The 17,561-nt window shown below is 37.4% G+C and overlaps 1 protein-coding gene across 9 annotated transcripts in view; it reads left to right on the top strand.

Moving 5' to 3' along the window:
- ilrun (inflammation and lipid regulator with UBA-like and NBR1-like domains) overlaps positions 1-17,561 on the top strand; it is a 73,578-nt gene that overhangs the window by 45,199 nt on the left and 10,818 nt on the right. For 2 of the 9 annotated variants that reach the window (XM_069941560.1, XM_069941555.1), the window contains exons 5-6: positions 8,773-8,902; positions 10,513-11,065. The exons of 1 other annotated variant lie outside the window; for it this stretch is intronic. In XM_069941560.1, coding sequence (XP_069797661.1) covers positions 8,773-8,902; positions 10,513-10,631 — 249 coding nt within the window. In that variant the 3' untranslated portion in view covers positions 10,632-11,065. Of the gene's footprint in view, positions 1-251; positions 1,075-8,772; positions 8,903-10,512; positions 11,066-12,054; positions 12,185-15,698; positions 15,732-17,561 lie in introns of those variants that run through there. 6 more of the 9 variants (XM_069941557.1, XM_069941558.1, XM_069941564.1 and 3 more) reach the window with 6 other exon arrangements.

The raw sequence follows: 17,561 nt of genomic DNA, 5'->3' as shown, positions 1-17,561 counted from the left end.
CTTCAGTCATTCTGTTGGAAGGATATGACAGAAGCCTGACTATCTTAATTGTAATTACAGAAGCGATTGCTGGATTAGTGGGGTTGCATTCAAATTTGATAGCTTTTCCCTTCTTGCATTGTAAATTCAATGGAGCTAGACTTAAACTATTTGAGCATTTTCCCCATTTCTGAGTGTAAAAATGTCTCCTTTTCTTGGACTGTAACAAATGCATAAAGTAAGCCTTTTCAGTTTTTCCACTACCACTCCAGGTGCCCCGACGCGTTCCCCTGACCAACAACATACTCATTGTTACTGTGACCTGAAATTTGACAAGATCCTTTTTTGATAGTCAGAGATGAACCATGTTTTGCAATCATTTCCTCAGAGAGTGATTGAATGCGTATCAGAGGCTGAAGAAACACAAATGTATGTGTATGGTGTTCGTAAAAGAAATAAAAAAAAATCTGAACTTTCTTTTATAATTTAAGCTTCAATATTTTAATTGTCTTTCCTTTTTTGATTGTCTGTTTTCTTTCAAGTGCTGCCCCCTTTCAAGTGCCTTAGCTAAGTGTGATACGCCATCTCTTTCTCGAATATTAATTCTGTTTCACATTGTGTGGTTCAGAATGCAACTTGGCCTGTGATCCAACAGCTGCAATTCCAATAGAAAATGTTCTGGAACTTTATATATAAAAAATACAAACATCTGATGACTTATAAATGGTCACCTGAATGAAAGACGCTTTTAGTTGGTTTTCCATTGAACATTGCAAATATTTGGAAAATTCATGTAGAAGATTTATTTTTTTCCCCCTTGTAATCCTAATACCTGGAAGAAACAAAAAACAATAAGAAGTTCTCAAATTTCTATTCAGTGCTCTTGATTTCAACTATGTCAATTTTAGTTTGAGGAAACACTACCATTAGCTTTCTTCTTGGTGTAATGAAGAAAATGAACTTGGAATTCCCGTTCCTCGGCATAATCTAGTTACAATGTTTAAACGAGCTATTTATTTTGATGAAGCTTATTGCAGATGAATAAGATAGGTTTTCTGTTAAATAAAGGTGCAAGAGGACAGTTGATTTCCATGAGCTGTGTCGCTTGTAACTTGTATGTTTGAAGGAGGTGGTGAGGAGTGAAGATGAAGAAGTAAACCGTTCACTCGTTTTTTTTTGTAAAACTGAATCAGAAAATGTATTCAAAACCTCTTGCATCTTCCTACCAGAATGATTATAACATTTGAGGCTTGAATATATAATTGATGATATTTAGCAGAACCTTGAACTTCAGCTGATGCTTTATCTGCACAAATAATGCAAAATGATCCTTGGAAGTAGTCTTGTATGAGTCTTTTCATTCAAGTATATTGTAAACACATTGAAATTTAACATTTAAATGTGCTAATGCAAACTGATCTGTCTCCTGTAATATTTTGGGGGAACATGAAGCACTGCAGTGTGAAATATAAAAGCATTCTTATCACTAATAATTTGCAAGTTGTGTGTATATTGAATTAATACAACTTTGGGAACAGTTTAAACAATTTAAATTGGTATGCTAAAACTTCAAATATTTGATTTAATTGGGGGGAAAAAAATGAGCTAAAGACTATCTTATTTTTGTGTGGTGATGAAGGGAACTGAAATGATTTCTCTGCTCCATTTGCTGTATTGCTGTAGCTCTTGATATCTTGTAGATGGCATGATGTGCATTGGTGAAATGCTTACATTTCCAATACAAATGTTTAATAATGTATTTAGTGTTAAAAGTCTCCATTTGATCCGTAAGTTGCCATTGTGATTACAATTAAGTTTAGATAACATGGCTCAGTGATTATTTTTGTGCTAAATTAATTTAAGATGATCGCTATAACCTTTTCCTTCAATAACCAACTAATCCAAAAATAGAGGGGAAAATTATTATTAATTGGTTATCTTTCCGCCACAGTATTATTCATTTTGTTTATTGCCTTGTTTTTGTTTTTTGCAAATTGGAAAACATTATATGCTTTGTTTTAAATTATTACGGCAGCATTTTAACCCGATTGTAAGATGCCCTTGAATCTCAGTGGTGTGGGTGGTTTTTGTAAATTTTCTTGCCCTGGTTCAAATTGTTCATTCATGACTCATAAGAAAGGCCCATCTTTAATTCAGCGATACAGCAGTCACAGTCCTTTCTGGCCCGTGCTTGCCAAATACACGCATGTTACCAATGAACCTACTGATCCCGTCCATCTTTGGGATGTGGGAGAAAACCAACATGGACGTGGGGAGATTGTGCAAACTCCTTGCAGTCAGTGCTGGATGAGAACCTGTCACTGGCACTGCTATAGGTGCTTGTGCTAACCATGCTGCCTCTTGTATCCTCTTGATATTAGATTTACTTTTTTAGTTGGAGTGTAATAATCTAGTTCTTTTGTTTAATCACAATCAAAAATCTTTCAGGGACTAACACATTGCAATTACAGTTTGCAATGGATGCTGCAGGACAAGCCTACTCAACAGCAGTCATGAGAGTAATACCTTTGGGCATTTTGATAATCAATTTATTTTCTATTTATTAAGGAAAGTTGGATTGTTAAAGTGATAACCATCTGTTTTTATGATAGCATGACCAAATACTGTCAGAGACTGGCTTCAACACACATGGAGTGATAAGACTGTAAGAATGCATAATTAATTGTACAGTGTCCTATTGATAAATATGTAGCTTTATTAAGGCAAGAAACTCTCCATGATCTTGTATATCAGCATGTAACAAAAGGGATTAGCCAAATGATTGCAGGGCAGAGAAGAAGAATTAATTTAACACTAATTTGAACACTGAAAATATTGCTAGTTATAGTGGAACCTTATAATTTTTTTCTTAGATTTTCTGCTCTTAATTTTGTTCAGGGACGTTTGAGAATCTGGACCCACTTTCATAAATTTAAGAACCAAACTGTTAATTATGGAACAATTAGTATGTAGTGAAATTTCAACCAAACTGAACATGAAAAATTGCAGTAATTCATTTTAATTGAAACAAATTTGTAGTTTTTGACTTAATATGTAATTTTGCATTGTTGCATATGAGGTTCTAGATGGAAAATATCTCTGCTTTTTGCTGTACTCATTGAAATTTTGGATACTCTTAAGATCTGGGCCCCTTGTTCCATCTTCCATTTATTTTGCTCTTTTCCCCCTGGCTCTTCTGTTTTCCAGCCCATTCTTTCTGACTACTAATAGTCGTCTTCTGTAATGTTTTTCTGGATAAGCCCGTCTGTCCCTGTATTCTCCAGGTGGCCCATGAAGATATTTCACTTGTTCTGTAAGACCAACAATCTGAGATTTGTGAAATTTTCTGGGATATAATGTTGCCATTTCATCTTTTAGTACCTCTGAAACATGCCCTGTCAAACCTGTCCACCTATTTCCTGTGTCTTTTTCCAAAACTTTTGGTCATGGCCAAACAAATTCTTATTGCATTAATTCTTAATGCATTCAAATCATATTGACTGAAACTTGACTCACAAGTGCAAGCTCTTCCTCTACTCAACCTGCCAATATGTTTTACCACCAAATCCACCCAAACTGCAGCAATGATGATATAGCAATTCACTGACTCATGCCTTTGTCTCTTCATTTCATTACTTTCTACCAATTTAGTCTCTCTTGCCTACCTATTTCTCATTGTGGGGTCCTGAGTACATTTCCCCCCTCCCATCTCAGAATCAACCCTGAGTATCAACATCCTCAGTTTTATCTCAGCTTTGGCTCTCCCCAACTGACTGGTTTGCTTTCTGAATTTCCTTTCATATAGACGATATTTTAGTTCACAAATTTATTGCTGATCACTCAAGCACCTTTCCTGTTGGGAATTGTACCATCTCTGAGCATTATTCCCATCTTGTTTAAACCCCCACCCCCCCTCATTTAAAAAAAAAACAAATGGCTCCATTACCCCCTTTTTTTTTTTAGAAAACTGATGGTTTCTTCTTCCTTGCATTCTTCTAGGGGGTCCCAGAATAGGTGATTGTGGGAAAATTGGCTAAAACAGACATTGAGCACTCAAATTTAGATGATTGTGATTTTTATAAAACTCTATTTTGATTGCCATGTGGTCTTTTGTTTTAAACAAACGGTAGAAGCTGATTTCAGTAAATTGACTTCTGCCACCTGGTTGCAATACATCTTTTCAAATGTAGTCGAAGGAGATTGTATTGTGTTTCATGAAAGCCCTTTTTTAATTTCTGATGTGTCCGTTACCTCTCCACAACATCATCTGAAGTCTTCCACAAACTCAACATCTGAAAAATAACACTCTAATTGTTTTGACCGAAAGTCCTGGACGAAGGACAATGTCCAACAATGAAACTTTGCAATATAATAAACGTGGCTTTGCTAACCCAACTGAGCTAAAAGTGAAAAATGAGAATCATTGATGCTGGTTTGAAAACTTGCATTTCTAAGATGTTTAATCTCTTCAAACATTTATTCCTTTACATTTATATTGTTTTTGTTGACTATTCTTGTATAGAAGTTAATGGTACAGTATGAATCCAAATTATGGTTTAATTTAAGGAATGCACCAAGTGCAAATATTGTTGAACAGTATTTCACTTTTAATTCCCTCTGCTGCAGAAACTCGAGTGATTACTAACAACAGCCATATTAATATTTTGGCATGAAATGTTTTAAATTTGGCATTTACTTGATGCTCCACACAATTTTGGTGACTTCATTACATTCTGTGTATTGAAATCATGGACCAGGAAGCATTGTAATCTTTAAGGAAACATGGTTGATGTTGCAGTTAGTGAAATGCCTTTACAGCACCGGGAACATGGGTTCGAATCTTGCGCTGTCTGTAAGGAGTTTGACCATTCTCCTTGCGCCTGTGTGGGTTTTCCCTGGAGGCTTTGGCTTCCACCCACCGTTCAAAATGACCTGGGGGGTGTAATTGGGCAGCATGGATGTGGGCTGAAAGGGCCTATCACTGGGCTGAAGGGGCCTATCACTGGGCTGAAGGGGCCTATCACTGGGCTGAAGGGGCCTATCACTGGGCTGAAGGGGCCTATCACTGGGCTGAAGGGGCCTATCACTGGGCTGAAGGGGCCTATCACTGGGCTGAAGGGGCCTATCACTGGGCTGAAGGGGCCTATCACTGGGCTGAAGGGGCCTATCACTGGGCTGAAGGGGCCTATCACTGGGCTGAAGGGGCCTATCACTGGGCTGAAGGGGCCTATCACTGGGCTGAAGGGGCCTATCACTGGGCTGAAGGGGCCTATCACTGGGCTGAAGGGGCCTATCACTGGGCTGTATTTCTAAATTTTGAAACTATAGACACAACATTATAACTCTGATTCTTTAGATTTTGGCACTTTAACCAAAAGGTTAAATAGCAAGAAAGAAAATTTCCTGTATTTTTGATAGCAGGGATTGCAATTTTAATTTTAAATCTTCAATCTTATTTTTGTTATGTGACAAATTCAGCTTGTTCCAAATTTTGTACTTTGGAGCAGCCATGGCTCCCTAGAACTCTGGTCAAAGTTTATGGGCCCCTTTGCTGCGAAGTTTCTTCTGGACTTCTCTCCTATTGACTACATAAAACATTATTAATATAATTTCATTCTGAGCAGGCCCCCCCCCCCCTTTTATAAGCACCCCAGGGGTCCATATGGCCCCCTTTGAGAATGGCTGTTTTTTTGAGATTTTAACGCCCTATTCAATAAAGTTTGGAAAAAAATAAGATCAGTCGGTGGTTTTAAAAGGAAGCAATCTTTTGTGAAACTTGTTCATATTTAGTGCTTTCATTGAATGTCAGATTTTAGTGCAGAAAATGCCAGGTGCTTTGTTTTTCAATCTTTCCAGTTGAAAAAGCCATAATTTTCAGTATACAAAAAGATGTTTCCATGAGTTTTACTGTTTTTAAAAAAACTAGCTGCACGTGAACTTCAGGTAACATTTGCCAGTGATGCAGTAAAATCAGTTCTGATACAAGGAAAAATATTATTGCTATCTATCCATTTTAAATTTTTACACAGAACCACACGAAGAAATTCAATATTTCACCACACTTGCCAATATTTTCAAAAATTAGACTAGTAAAAATATATTTTAATCTTCGATTTTTATTAAAAACAAACTTACAGCATGGTAACAGGCCCATGAGCCCGTGCCACCCAATTACACCCAAATTCCTGGTACATTTTGAAGGGTGGGAGGAAACCGGAGCCCCCAGGGAAAATCCACGCAGAAACGAGGAAAATGTACAAACTCCTTGCAGACAATGCAGGATTCGAATGACTGCTCTGATTGCTGGTGCTATAACAGCATTACACTAAACGCTATGCCAACAGGGCCGCCCTGGGGAAAGTAATTTGTATGCATAACCTAATTAAAACTAACTAGGAGCTTGATCTATAGAAGCTGTTGTTGCAACATTCAAATTTGTTCCTTTATTTAATTCTCTTGTAGCTTTTCTCTTTCGCCTCTGAACGAGTTTGATAGCACATGTTTGCAGTTTTTTTTTGTTTTAATTATTTTTAAATATTTTCTTAGCATATTGGCAGCTTTTTTTTAAATTTAAGTGTTCTTATGCTACCAGTTATGTTCTTCCTGCTTGAGCCAAGTGACTCTTCCTGTGGGTAAATGTTCACCATTATTGTTGACAAGCTATTGACACTGCACCAACTAATTTGTATACTACATGTATAATTTCAGTAAGAATCATTGCATCTTAATGGATATAATTTTTGGATCTTGTATCTGTCTGCTTTCTTCCAACTCTCCACCCTTCCCTCTCCATTCAGAGAGCTAGCCCCTCCCTCCACACATTCAGATTTTTACTCTTCTGCCTTCTCACCCATATCCACGTATGACCTCTTGCCTGCTGGTCTGAGCTCCTCTCCTTGCCCCTTTCTCCCTTTTCTCCTTACTTTTTAGTTAGATGCTGGCCTACTTTTCTCTCACCTTGATGAAAGGCTCAGGTCTGAAATGTTGCTTCCTAAGGATGCAGCATGACCTGCTGAGTTTCTCCAGCATTTTTAAATATTATGCAATCACAGCATCTGCAGACTTTCCTGTTTAAATCACCCCCACTCCCACACACCTTGGCAAATGAAGCCTTCTATCGTATCCTGGTGGCCATTAGACAAAAATTGTCATTCACTGTGCACTAGGAATCATAATTTTAATTTTTTTCCTCTCTGCAGAATGGGTTACACAGTAACTAAATCAATTTAATTAATTTATTTAGACATACAACATGGTAATAGGCCATTTTGGCCCATGAGCCCATGCTGCCCATTCACACCCAATTAACCTACAACCTCCGGTACGTTTTGAACGGTAGGAAACCAGAGTCCCCAGGGAAAACCCACGCAGACATGGCGAGAACGTACAAACTACTTACAAACAGCATGGGATCCGAACCCTGGTCCCGATCGCTGTAAGAGTGTTGCTCTAACGATTACACTAACCGTGCTGTCCTGGTGAACTTATACATAAAAAGAACAAATGTATTAGTTTTGCACTGTTTATAATATCTGTGAAATGAAATGCCACTAACATGACGAATTTGTATATATTGTTTCTGTCTAAATAATTGAAGTTGTGGATCAGTGCTTCACGCTTCAGTGGTTGAATTGTTTGGTGGCAGTAGATGAATGATTAAGAATTGCAAGTTCAAGTGAGAAGTGGTGAGATGTAATTTCCATGTATGCTGGGCACATTGGGAAATGTAACATTTTCAGGATTGATGCCATGAAGCTAAAATTGTTTGAAATCCATTTGGTTACTTTGCTATTGTTGATTTTTAAGAGATTGCATGCATTAATGAAGCATTCCACTTAATATTTTGTTCAGAGAAAGTTGTGGCAAATTAGAGGCAGTGGAAGAATAGAAGTTTTGATGCTATTCATTCATTATCCATCCTTCCCCCATTTAATTGTGAGACAGATATCAGCAAAACAGGTGTATCATACTGAAACTCCTTGTCATGCACTGTAGAAGACTGCATTTCAATATTGCTCCTTTCCTTTCTGTTTTGGTGTGAAATAGTGTGATAGGAGGCAGATGTATGTTTGAGGAAATTGAGGCCTCCAATTAGACAGAAACCAAATTCTTGAGGAAAATTTCAGGCAGTACATGTAATTTTATATCAAATATTTTGCATCTACAATCGCAGGGATTAAGTTTTTAGTCCTTTCCTGCTTCCATTGTTTAAAACTTGGTCTAAAATTTTAATATCAATTAGTGGATACACTGAGAGATCTTCTATTCGAAGGGAAATTATGCATGTTGGAAATAAATAATTTGGATTGGTAAGTGTGCTGAAGGAATTATCAGTACAAGGAAACTGCAGACATCTTTAAAACTTGAGTACAGGTACTCCCTGAATTGCGACCTATACAACTTGTGTCCCTCTGCACATACAACTGAAATTTTAAAAAAAATTAAGGGGTTACTGTGAAAGTCAGACCTATCTATGGAAAGTAATGCCTCTCACAAGAGGTCAGCAGCACGAGAGTAGGCCTTGTTGGCCACCATGTTGTATTTGACAAACTATAGCAGGGACATAGGGCAATTCTGACATGCAGTATGTACATTCTGATATGCAACCAGTCAGCCAAAACAGAACATGGGCATATGTCAGGGAATACCTGTACATAAAACAATCTTTGAAATTTGGTTGTTGGGATTGTGAAATTTCTAGTCCAGCACTCATTTCTGTGTATTTTTGAGGTGACTTAATTTCATTTTATTTGTAACTTTGAAACATAATTTTGTGTATGCTTGACTTTACAGAATGTCACAGGGAAATATTTACACATATGCCACCACAATCAAATAGGAAGTTGGAATGGCCTCAGTTCAATGGGGCAACTGGCAACGAGATACAAGGCAGAAATCAAATGGAGGGTTTCTAATATCATAAGTGAGTGAAACTTCAGCCATTTTCAGTGATTTATAAATTGCTGCCTTGTATCTCTGCCAGCCATTTTATATAGTTTTTCAAGTACCTTGTTCACAGAGAAGTCCCTTTAGTGCTAGCAGGTGTTAATTGTTTGGTGTTAGAGCTGGTAATGTTGTTAAGAACACATGCAGAGTGACTTGAGAGTACATGTCAGTGACTTTAGACCAGAGTAATCCAAATCATTATGCTGGTATAGAATTGAGGTTTGTATGTTCTAAGACAGTCTATGGATTTAATCATTAATTGTGAATGTCCTGTTTCACCATTACCACCAACCCCTTTTTTTTTACTTTCTTGCCCAGTCTCCTCTCTCTTCATGTACTTGTATTATGTGGAGGATAGATTGGAAATTTCCTGGCCTTTGCTACTCTTATGTTTATTCACAAGGCTGAACCCTAAACTAGCACAGAGCATCTGGCTAGTTTGGCCACTCCAAGGAATAACTTTTGGTTGTCATGGAGAATAAAAGTGTTATCATGTAGACTGAATAATGCAACATCGGAACAGGTACTTTTGTGCACAGTGCCTGTGTCAAAAATGATGCCCAAATTAAGCTGAAGCTCTACCGCTGCAGATGATGAATCTCTCATATTCACTTGTTTAGCTTGAAGTCTCTTAAATGCTACCAATTGTATTTGCTTCCAATACGACGTCACTATTTGGAGGGAAAAAATGCAAAATTTTGCTGCCCACGTCTCTTTTAAACTCTTTCCATTCCTCCCCCACTCCCGAACATTCACTTTAAACATGACATTCTTATACTGGAGAAAAAGATTGTGTCCCTCCTAATTTTATAAACCTGTCGGGTCTCTCCTTGGCTTCCAGTACTCCTGAGAAATCGACCCAGGTTTGTCCAACCTCCGAGTTGATCTGCAGCAAAAATGATTCTGGTCTGCGTTGCTTTGGAGCTCCCAGAAGCTTGCATTGCTGTGAGAGTCAACTGCAACCATTTAGCTATGTAATTGCATTGCAGCCTTGGAGGCTGTTCTAACTTCCTGTTGTAATGATGGAAAATAATTGATATAGCTTTTGTTAGACTCATTAGGTGAATAATTTGGAAATTTGTGTGGATATTTGGTAACTATCCAAGGCTAGAGCAGTAACGAAGCCTGTTTGACAGTTTTGACCATTTCCTTTGAGTTGACATTTAGAATGTTTATTTTGAAATTTTAATTAATCTTACTGAGTTGCTATTCAACAATCAGTGGAATAATTTTCAGTATCTTTCAAGCATGAAATTAAATGTTTCAAAATTTTCTTTTACTAAAGTTAGCGAGCTCTCTTGAATCAGGGACAGAACTAATGTCTCTTAAATCATGGTTCAATGTTGTTTCTTGTTTGTTTCAGTTTAAACATGACATTGGGTTTGGATGTAACTAGTTACCTGCAAGTTGGAACAAAAATATAATAGATTGATATTTTGCTTTCAATCAACCCAAGATCGTGCTTATACTTGAGGCTTCGTTACAGCCCTATTTTTAAACTGGACATCCATACTAACACTACTCCCCATGCAATTCTGTTCTTGTTGCTAAGAAAAACATTTTCACTCTTTTTTTTCTTCTTTTCAGGGTTTCCATGGCCCTTATCCTTTTGGTCAGTCTTAAAACGGGTATTGCCATTATCCAGCAGCCTCTGGGGTCTTGGTGTCACTCTGCAATTTTGCTATGGCCCCATTTCCCTCCTTTGACACAACACTGAAAAATAATGGCTGTTTGTTTCAAAACAATGTATGCATGTGTGAATGCTAAATTAAAGAGTGCTGTAATTGTTTAAGAAAACAATGGATTTTTTAGATGACATTGTCAGAATAATTATGTAGTTAAACACAAAGCCATGTTCAAATTATTTTGCCTACTGAGCGACTGTAGTTAAAGCAAAAGATAAAAAAAATTATTTTGTATTCGTTTGTTCAAAGCATCTTAATTGTTGAAATTTTTCCTGTGCGAGTGAGTTTGTTCTGTAACCTGCGGAGTATCAAAATGAGAGGGCATGAGTGGAGTAGGATTGTGTGAAAAGGTGAGTGCAACTCACCGTAGAATGGGAGCAGTCTATGACAGCACAATCAATTGGAGACTTTTCCATACTGTACAAATGAAGTTTATTAAATTAACATGAAAAGTCTCTAATGAAACTTGTGTCTAATTTCAGAAGTCACATTCTCAATGACAGTTGATACCAACAAATGATAAATATGCAACTTGTTGGGAATGTTTTATTCCAAACATTAGTTAATTTCACTTGTCTATTAATGTGCACTGATGGGTTTGGCTATGTGTGGATGATGCGTTAAATACCATGATTTCAGTTTCTTAAACATCCAAAATCTTCTGTCAGTTGTTCATTTGTGGTGCTGAAGCAGCCAAGAGCTCCTGCATCCTGTTTGATCATTTTGAAGATCCATTACTGATTTGTCAGCTGCTTTATTTAATCTGAAAAATTGTTCTCAAATATATTTTATGGAGAAGTTGGCATATTTTTCTCAACAAATGTTTCCTTTCTTGTACAGTACAAGCAATACTATTTTTAACATTACCATGAAACTTGTGCCCTGATAGCATTCTATTTCGGAGCAGTATTTTGTCATTGGATTGGATGTACGGTGGCATTCATCTGTATTTAGTACTGAATAGTAATTGTACTAATTGCATAGATTTTGCTCATATTGCATATGCCAGTTCATAAGAATTTAAGTGAGCATTTTAATTGAGGCTGTCTTGAAAAGCATCAGGGCATTTTTGTGCCTGGATTTTCCCACTTCATAAAGTGAATCTAAGGGCTACCCTGTAAACTGAAAAGTATGTACAAGGACTTTTTATTTGTTGCAGATTGATAGCAAAATTGCTGAGATGCAAAAATATGTCATCCATTTAGCTTGCTATGGTCAAAGGAGAATGTCTATGAGGTGAAAATGTATTTGAAGATTGAGGAAGTGGTAAATTCTTGAATGTATTGGATGAGCATTGTCCTATTGAAAGTCCAAAAATATTCCTTTTGCCTTCTAAAATTTATAAGATATTCAATGCAACCATTACAAAAGTTGAAAATACAGTAGATTGTTCTTCATACTTCCCCAATGTGTTTCTGAAGCGAAACAAGTTTTTTTTTTGCAGTTCAACACTCAACACGTGATTACATCTGAGTGGGTTACTTTTTAAAAAAAAAACATGGGATTTACATCTGCTGCAGTAAGAACAGGAGTGACATGTCAAAGATAACAGCACTGAACTATGTGAGAAGCTGGAATCTCAATATAAAGGTGAAATATTTTCTGCAGCACACTATTTTTTTGTTTCTGGGGCTATTTTTTTAATTGGATTCTTGCCAGTACTTAGTGTGTGGTTGGGTCTTGGCTCGAGCATAAACAAGTAATTACTAATGGCCCTGTACTGGGGAATATCAAGTTAAGGGAATCACTAGTGCTATTTTTTCTCATTGATACTGGGATGGCTAATCAAATTGTTTTCGAAATGGTGAATATTTCTTGGGCCATTTGAAGGCATATTTTAATGAAGATATTGTTGCCAAGTACATCGTTGATACTTCTATATTCATCTGCTCTCTATCCCTTTTAGGAGTAAAGCCATAAAGCTGCCCAAAATGCTCACTTTTTAAAAAAATTGGTGATGAAAAAAATCTGATTTAAAATGCTTTGAATTAGTTGAAAGTGAGTGGAGGTTTCTCCTTTTGCATATGTCAAGAGACTATAAAAATTAGATTCTGGATTTGAGGTACTAATAAGTAACATTTTTACCAGTTCAGTTTAGTTTCTCTTCATGTGTTACTCAGCTTTCAAGCAATCCTTTTTTGCAGAAGCATTCACAGTCAACAGTGCATAATAACATGTCTTTTCAGTGGAAAATGCAAATGCCAGAGATTACGGATTAATTAAATCTTAAAACAATGTCAGAAATAATACATTGCAAATTCAGTCTTCCTATCTCCTGATCTATAGCTGAACAATATTGTACAAGATGGTGCACACACACAGATAAATAAAAATGTGAAAACAGCTCAATAACTCTCATGTTGAAAACGGTATGGAGTCTGTATTTGTATTTGAATATCTGGTTATGTTTTCTGTTGATGCCTAGTTTTAATATCTGCATTCTTTAAGCTGCTTGATATTAATTCTTGGTTGCTATCAAAAGAAACAAATGTAACTCTTTGAATTTGTACGTATTGTTGGACTTTTGAAAATGTTTGACAATGGATGTACTGTATGTTCATGGCAAACTGCTGCACTGAACTGATTTAAACACTTGAGTATAGTTGAAATTAAAGCTATGTCAATTTATAACTTGTGTGAATAATTTGACATATGTTCAAAGTTGTTTACAAATGCCAAATGTTTTCTAGTTTTGTAAATGTCTTGGTGCTGACTTACAAAAGCAACACTGGACAACAAAGATTTTGCTTCCTGAACACTTTAGGAAGTATTTTGGGTTGCTGATCACAAAAATCACTAAAATTTTCCCATCATGTACTGTTTTTTTTAAATGTAACCTGTTTTTCTGATTTCTACTTCTACTTCAAGCATACTAAATTCATTTTCTGCATTTGCACTTGGACGTCTTCCCTGCTGATCTTGGTGCAGTCAGTGAAGAACATGGTGAAAGGTTTCACCAGGACATTACGGTTATGGAAAAACAGTATCAGGGCAACTGGAATCCATCAATGCTGGCTGACTATTGTAGGACACTGACAAGAAAGGCATCTGATGCTGAGTACAAACAAAAATCAGCGGCAAAACATTCATGTGTCAGCATTATTATGCGATTAAATGTTAAATTCAAGAAAAATTAATTTAATGCTTCTGCAGCTTCCTACGTGATCTAACAACTCTTTGTGTTCGGCTTGAAGTTTTTTTTCAGGAAGCCAACCTTGGGGGGGTGGGGGGGGGAATTGTCCAGTGTAATTGAGTGTTTTATAGTCTGAACAATGTTCAAAGTTGGGCCACTTGTTCAATTTCATTGTACAATTGTGCATAAACATTTTTTATGCTCAAGTTAATTTGTATTAAATCATTATCCATGATGGATCATGAGCTCTTTGTGAATCTCGAAGCTCCGACACTGTATTCCCTTCCATCTATATATTAGGTATTACCCAATTGTAACCCATATTTTCCCCTAATAGAGCATTTCAAAGACTTTATGAAGGTTTTTGGCTCAAAATATCAACCATTTTTCTGCAACTGATACTGTTTGACCTGTTCAGTTCTTTCAGCAGAGTGTGTTTGGATATAAAAAGCTTCCATCTTTGGCAATTTTGTTTACAACTCAATGAACCAAACATGAGAACTATACATATAAATTCATAATGCATCAATTCATCTTGAAATAGATATTACAGAAAAAAATGGTTGCTGCTTCAGACATGATCCTCTTATACTTTTGGACTTTTCATCTTTCGACAGCTGCACAGTACCTTTTCAGATGGTAAAACTGATGTGGTTCCAAAAAGCGAAGAAGCCATTTGATCTTCTGAAAAATGCAGTGGTGTTTTTAATTGTTGAATGTCCCAAAGCTAACAACTTGCTGTTCAAATACACTTTTCAAAACTTGCATTTCTCTTTGGTAAGGGGTTTTGACTTTTTTGTAGACTTTGCCATCCATAAAAATAATGCTATGATCTCCAGCCACTCATCCCTTGCAGCTTAAGGGACTCTGGTTTCATCCTAATCTTCAGTGATTCTGTGTAGAATTTGCACATTGACTGCATGATCTCCTTTCACACCAAAGACATTTAGGGCTAGTTGTTGTAATTTGACCCCAAACTTAAAAAGTGACAAAAGAACCAAAGGAGAGTCCAAGGGTACATAAGAGATATGAGAATGATGGCAGCTGATCAGTTGAGAACTGATATGAAGTCATAGACCTCCAGAATTGCAAAATGTAAATGTTATTTATGGCTATATTAATTTATTCAATCCCTTTAAACCTCTGCTTTAAATATTTCCATTGACTTTGGCCTCCATCATGTCTGTTGCAATGATTTCCACAGATTCAACACAAACTGGTAAAATAAATTCCACCATCTCTATTCTAAATGGGGGTCCTTTTATCCTGAGGCCGTACCTCCAGGTCTCTTCCGCCATTGGAAACATCCCCTCCACATCTTTCCAGGCCTTTCAATATTTGACACATTTCAATGAAATCCCTCTCATACTAAACTCCAGAATGGCTGACAGGCCCAGAGCCATTGTAAGTTAATTCATTAATTCTCATGATCATTCTTGTGAACTTCATATGATATTTATCTAAAGTGTGGTCAGCAATCTTGTCCAAATTATTTGGATTTGCATCCCATTTTAATCTTGTATCCCTCATGAAACAAATTACCCTGCTATTATGGCCATACAACCACTTTCCTCATGACACTGAATGTTGGATACAATTTCTGGATTAAATGTTCTGTTGATCCAGTGGACCCATCTTTGTATATGACTATATGCTCGTCATACTTAGTATCTTTTATTTCTTGACACTAGGTGAAGGATCTGAAACTGATTTGGAGAGTTGTGCAAGTCGTTGGGATTGGATTATTGGCATTATGGCCATTTAACTTTCTTCTGCATGTAAACTGGAGGTTTAAAAAAAAATCCTGATTGTGGATATCCATATTTATATTTTATGGTCTGTGTATGATGGAACTTGTTGACTCATTTACATTTCTCTTGACAGCAGTTCCTTTGGTATGACATAAAATAATATCTTAATTCAGATGAAATTCTTGTAATTTTTATTTCCTCAAGGTGAAGATCAATATGTAGAGACATCTGGTTATTAGATGATCTTGAGTTTCTATTTGGAAGGGTTGGATATTGTTGAAAAATGCCAGAAAATGGATCAGAAGAAATTATGCTGAGTAATAAATGTTCCAATGCAATTTAAGGAATCCTTGGTATAATCCATGGTAAGTTGCTGAGCAAACTTTTACAATTTTTTTGGCTCCAGTTTCTGGGATTTAAATGTAATTTAAAAAAAATATTGCATTCAAATGTCTCAAGCCTCAAAATTTAAATTTTGCTATCATGTTCAACTCATTCAATATTCTCTCATTTTTAACTTGTGTTTGGGATATGAGAAATAGCCTAACACTTTCTCGAACCACTTAATTAATGAACCAATAATATTTCATCCATGCTTGAATTTCTGCTGGCAATTTTTTTAATTCTTCCAGTTTAACTTCTATATTCCAATGTAATAATTCAGTCCATTGATAATTTACTTTTTAGTTTGAAAATCGGAGCTATAAACAGAACATGCTGTAGATGCCAAAGCCAGGTAGGATCTATGGAAAAAGAAAAAATGTGTTGCACTACAGACTGGTGATCCTTCATCAGAACATGTATTTTGTATCCAAGTTCTTTTGAGTGTGTCACTTAACACCAAATGTTATGTAATGGTGGCAAAGTGATATCAAATTCTGCAAGTTGCATCAATTCTGTGGGTTTCTTTTAATGCTTTTGTTGGATGATCTATTTGTCTGAATTACTGGTGTGTACTATTTTAATTTTAACAATATATAGGAGCTCTGCAGCGGTAGCTACTAGGGGAAGTGAAATGAGGAGACTACACACTAAGTTGCTTGCACTTCCAACAGTTTAATTTTGAAAAGCCCAAGCTGTGCCCTATTAGGCAGCCCGTAAATCCCAGCCACGCGCAGGCAGTGACGTCACAACCCAGCCGAGTGCGCGGCCCATTTGAACACGGGAGAGGGTGCGCTTTGCGGTGCCATCTTGACGTGGCTGCCGTGGCCGTAACATTGTGGAGCCTGTTTGCCTGGGTCTCTGTGCGCCACCATACAAACCCCCCACCGTTCTGTTACCCCTGAGCATAGTGGGGCTGGACCTATTGGGAGGTTGTCCCTAGCGCTTGGGTTGCGCTGGCATGACCAACTGGCTGAGGACAAGATATGCGGGCTTCAGCTGGTCGACTGTGAACAGTTCCTCCCTACTCCCAATGTTCAGCGTGAAGGTTTTGGTCATGCTGTGTAGGACTTTGTACGGGCCCTCATAGGGACATTGGAAGGGGTGGAATGTGGTCCAAGGCAGACAAAAACAGTCTGTGGTCAATATGTCCTGAGGAATGGACCTGGGCTGGTGATGTGAAGGTGGGGGAGGGTGTGAAGGAGTCTAAACTATCCTATAGTTTCTGCAATGCTGCTCTCCCCTCACCACCTGGGTCTTGTGATGGTGGGAAGAATTCACCTGGCGGGATTAATGGAGCACCGTACACCAGTTTTGTGGAGGAGGCCTGCAGGTCCTTTTTGGGTGCAGTTCGGATGTCCAGAAGGACTCATGGGAGCTTGTCCTCCCAGCTGGGGTCAATTAAATAGGCCATAAGAGCTGACTTTAGGTGGAAATAGAAGTGATCGGTGAGGTCGTTGGATTGCGGGTGGTAGGCAGCTGTGTGGTGCAGCTTAATGCCCAGGAGAGTTGCTAGCTGTGTCCACAGTGCCGATGTAAACAGTGTCCCTCTGTTGGTGATAACGTGAGCTGGTATTCCAAATCGTGCACAGGAATCAGTTGAAGTATCTTTTAACGGGATGGCTCTGGCCACCTTGTGGTGCGGTCTACCACAGTTAGCAGGTTCCAAGCGTCCCGGTAGACAGG

Source organism: Narcine bancroftii, chromosome 5, assembly GCF_036971445.1.
Source record: "Narcine bancroftii isolate sNarBan1 chromosome 5, sNarBan1.hap1, whole genome shotgun sequence".
Taxonomy (NCBI): domain Eukaryota; kingdom Metazoa; phylum Chordata; class Chondrichthyes; order Torpediniformes; family Narcinidae; genus Narcine; species Narcine bancroftii.
The sequence above is the reverse complement of the archived record's forward strand: the minus strand, read 5'-3'. Positions and strand labels throughout refer to the sequence as shown.